Source organism: Melozone crissalis, unplaced genomic scaffold (genome assembly GCF_028551555.1).
Source record: "Melozone crissalis strain CALT ecotype California unplaced genomic scaffold, PUWL_Pcris_2 ptg000006l_1, whole genome shotgun sequence".
NCBI classification, from domain to species: domain Eukaryota; kingdom Metazoa; phylum Chordata; class Aves; order Passeriformes; family Passerellidae; genus Melozone; species Melozone crissalis.
Window position 1 is genome coordinate 54,422,521 of NW_026535784.1, and position 2,324 is coordinate 54,424,844.

General features: G+C 56.1%; 1 protein-coding gene across 1 annotated transcript; it reads left to right on the forward strand.

Moving 5' to 3' along the window:
* The first annotated feature begins 246 nt into the window (after positions 1 to 246).
* On the forward strand, positions 247 to 1,146 carry LOC128950881 (placenta-specific gene 8 protein-like). Its single transcript, XM_054295888.1, has 3 exons — positions 247 to 355; positions 563 to 687; positions 1,039 to 1,146. Exons 1-3 carry the CDS (start codon positions 247 to 249, stop codon positions 1,144 to 1,146), a joined length of 342 nt encoding a protein of 113 aa, XP_054151863.1.
* Positions 1,147 to 2,324: the final 1,178 nt, after the last annotated feature.

Consider the following 2,324-nt stretch of genomic DNA (forward strand, 5'->3'; position numbering starts at 1 on the left):
TTTGGTGGAAGACTGGTTTTAGAGAGGGCTTTCCTTCAGAGGGTAGTGGCAGCTTCTGGCAGAGCTGTGCCCCCCCCTTTGTGGTGAGAGGGGCATTACCCTGGCAGTGGGGACTCCCCAAGGAGCTCTCTCTGAATGCAGCAGCCTGAGCAAGACGCCACTTCAGAAGCACCTGCAGCATCTTCCTCTGATGGCTTTTCTTTCCAGACCACCAACTGCCTGGAGGGACCTGAACCCTTGCTGGCAATGGCCTCTCAAACTGTGATTACAGTCCAACCCCAGTTTTCAGCTGCCCAACAGCCTGTTGGGGAGTGGCAAACAGGGCTGCTGGACTGCTGCTCCGATTGCGGTGTATGTGAGTACATACGGAGCCCTCATCCCTGCTGATGCTTGTGATGTGTTTCCTGCTCCTCCTGCAGCATTACCCTGCCACAAACCCCACTCCCATGGGTCCTGCAGGCAGAGCAGCTCTTGCCTGATGTCAGGAGCCACAGCTCTCAGCTGGCTTTTCCCCCTCTGTATTTGCACCCATCGGCCAAGTCCACGTCTCGCTGTCCCACAGGTCTCTGTGGGATGTTCTGCTTCTTCTGCCTGAACTGCCAGGTGGCTGGGGACATGGACGAGTGCTGCCTGTGTGGCTCTAGTGTGGCCATGAGGACCCTGTACCGCACCAGATACAACATCCCAGTGAGTGCCCAGCTCGGGGGCCTGCCCCCACAGCGACAGCAGCCACAGGATGGGTGCTGAGCTGGGGGCTCAAGGAAGGAGAAAGGGGTGCCCAAGGGGAAGGGCAGAGATGAGGAGTTGCATGAGCATCCCAGCTGGCCAGGAGTTAGGGACATATCTGCCTCAGCACTGTGAGCTGGAGGCAACCCCAGCACATGCTGCTTCATCCCAATCCTTGCTGGATATGAGCAGCAGGATGCTGCAGGGCCCAAGTGAGCTCCCATGGGGTGCTGACAATGTAAAATAGGAAGGCTGAAAGGTTTAACGCTTGGTGTGGGAAGGGGTTTTCCATGAATGTCCCTTGCTCCACAGGGCTCCATCCTGCGAGACTTTTGCTCCATCTGGTGTTGCGCCCCGTGTGCGCTCTGCCAGCTAAAGAGAGACATCAACCGCAGGAGGGCAATGGGCATATTCTGGTAACTGGGGGGGCTGGCACTGCTCTGTCACTGCTGCACAGCACCAGTGCCTTCCTGGGGTCTCCCTTTCCTCTGGCACCTGACTCCAGACACAGGGCTGCAGCAGTGCCAGAGCAGTAATGGCTGAGTAAAGGGTGGTCCTGCTCTCCTATCCCGTTGCAGATGCTGCTGTCTTCAGTGCACCCTGTGGAATCGCTGCAGGCAGGAGCTGCTGCTGCCCTGCATGTTGGGATGTGCACCATGAGGAATTTGCCTTCACTGTGCTCGGTCCCCTTTTCTCTTGGTAAAGCCAGCAATAAAAGCATTGTCTGTCTTCCTGCCTGTGTGTTGTTATTTATGTGCCTGTGTCTTTCTGCAGCATCAGAATTGGTGCTGTACTTTTCTAGGCTCTGTGGCCAGAGGCATGATGAGGTTGTCAGGTAAATGAGGCTTTCTCTTGCCCACCCACACTGGAATGAGGCCAGACCACAAAATTCAATGAGGGAAGATAAAACAAATGCCAAATCTGCTATGGGAACAACTTCTCTGTGGACACCACCAATGTGCAGAGCTGGTGACAGCATTGCCCTCTGCTCAGAGAGGCCCCAGAGCACTGAACCCATCCCCATGAATGCCTGGACTGTCGCCAGCACCAAGACACTAGTGGAAAGTGATGGTGATACTGTGGGATTCCCAGTCACTCTGCTTTCCCCACACAAACATAGTGAAGAGACCATCCCACAGGAATGGCTTCTCTGTGGGTCAGACCCCTGCAGCTCGCGGGTGTTGGGTGGAAGAGCTGGGGCTTGGGGGTGCGAAGGTTTATCCATTGCCTACCATGGTGACAAACAGAGAAGAGGTAAGTCTGGGACTGGTGTTGTTCTGGCTCAGATTGGTTTAAAGTTTATTGGTTTGAACAGAGAAAGGTGGGGCTTTGCCCAGAGACGGCTGCAGGGGGCCCGGAGGCTCTGTCAAATCTGTGCGTCTGTGCTGGCACCTGCAGGACAGGACGGGAATTTATTCAAAAATACATTTTCCACTGGCCTGTTCTCACCGTCACAGCTCCCGCTGCATTTGCCGCGGGTGCGAAGGGGCGAGGCTGTGCCGCTGCTGGCGCCGTGTCCGTGTGTGTTTGCACACGTAAACGTGCACAGAGGAGCAGGGGAAAGCGGCTGTGCCGTGGTGCCAGCCGAAGCCAGGAGC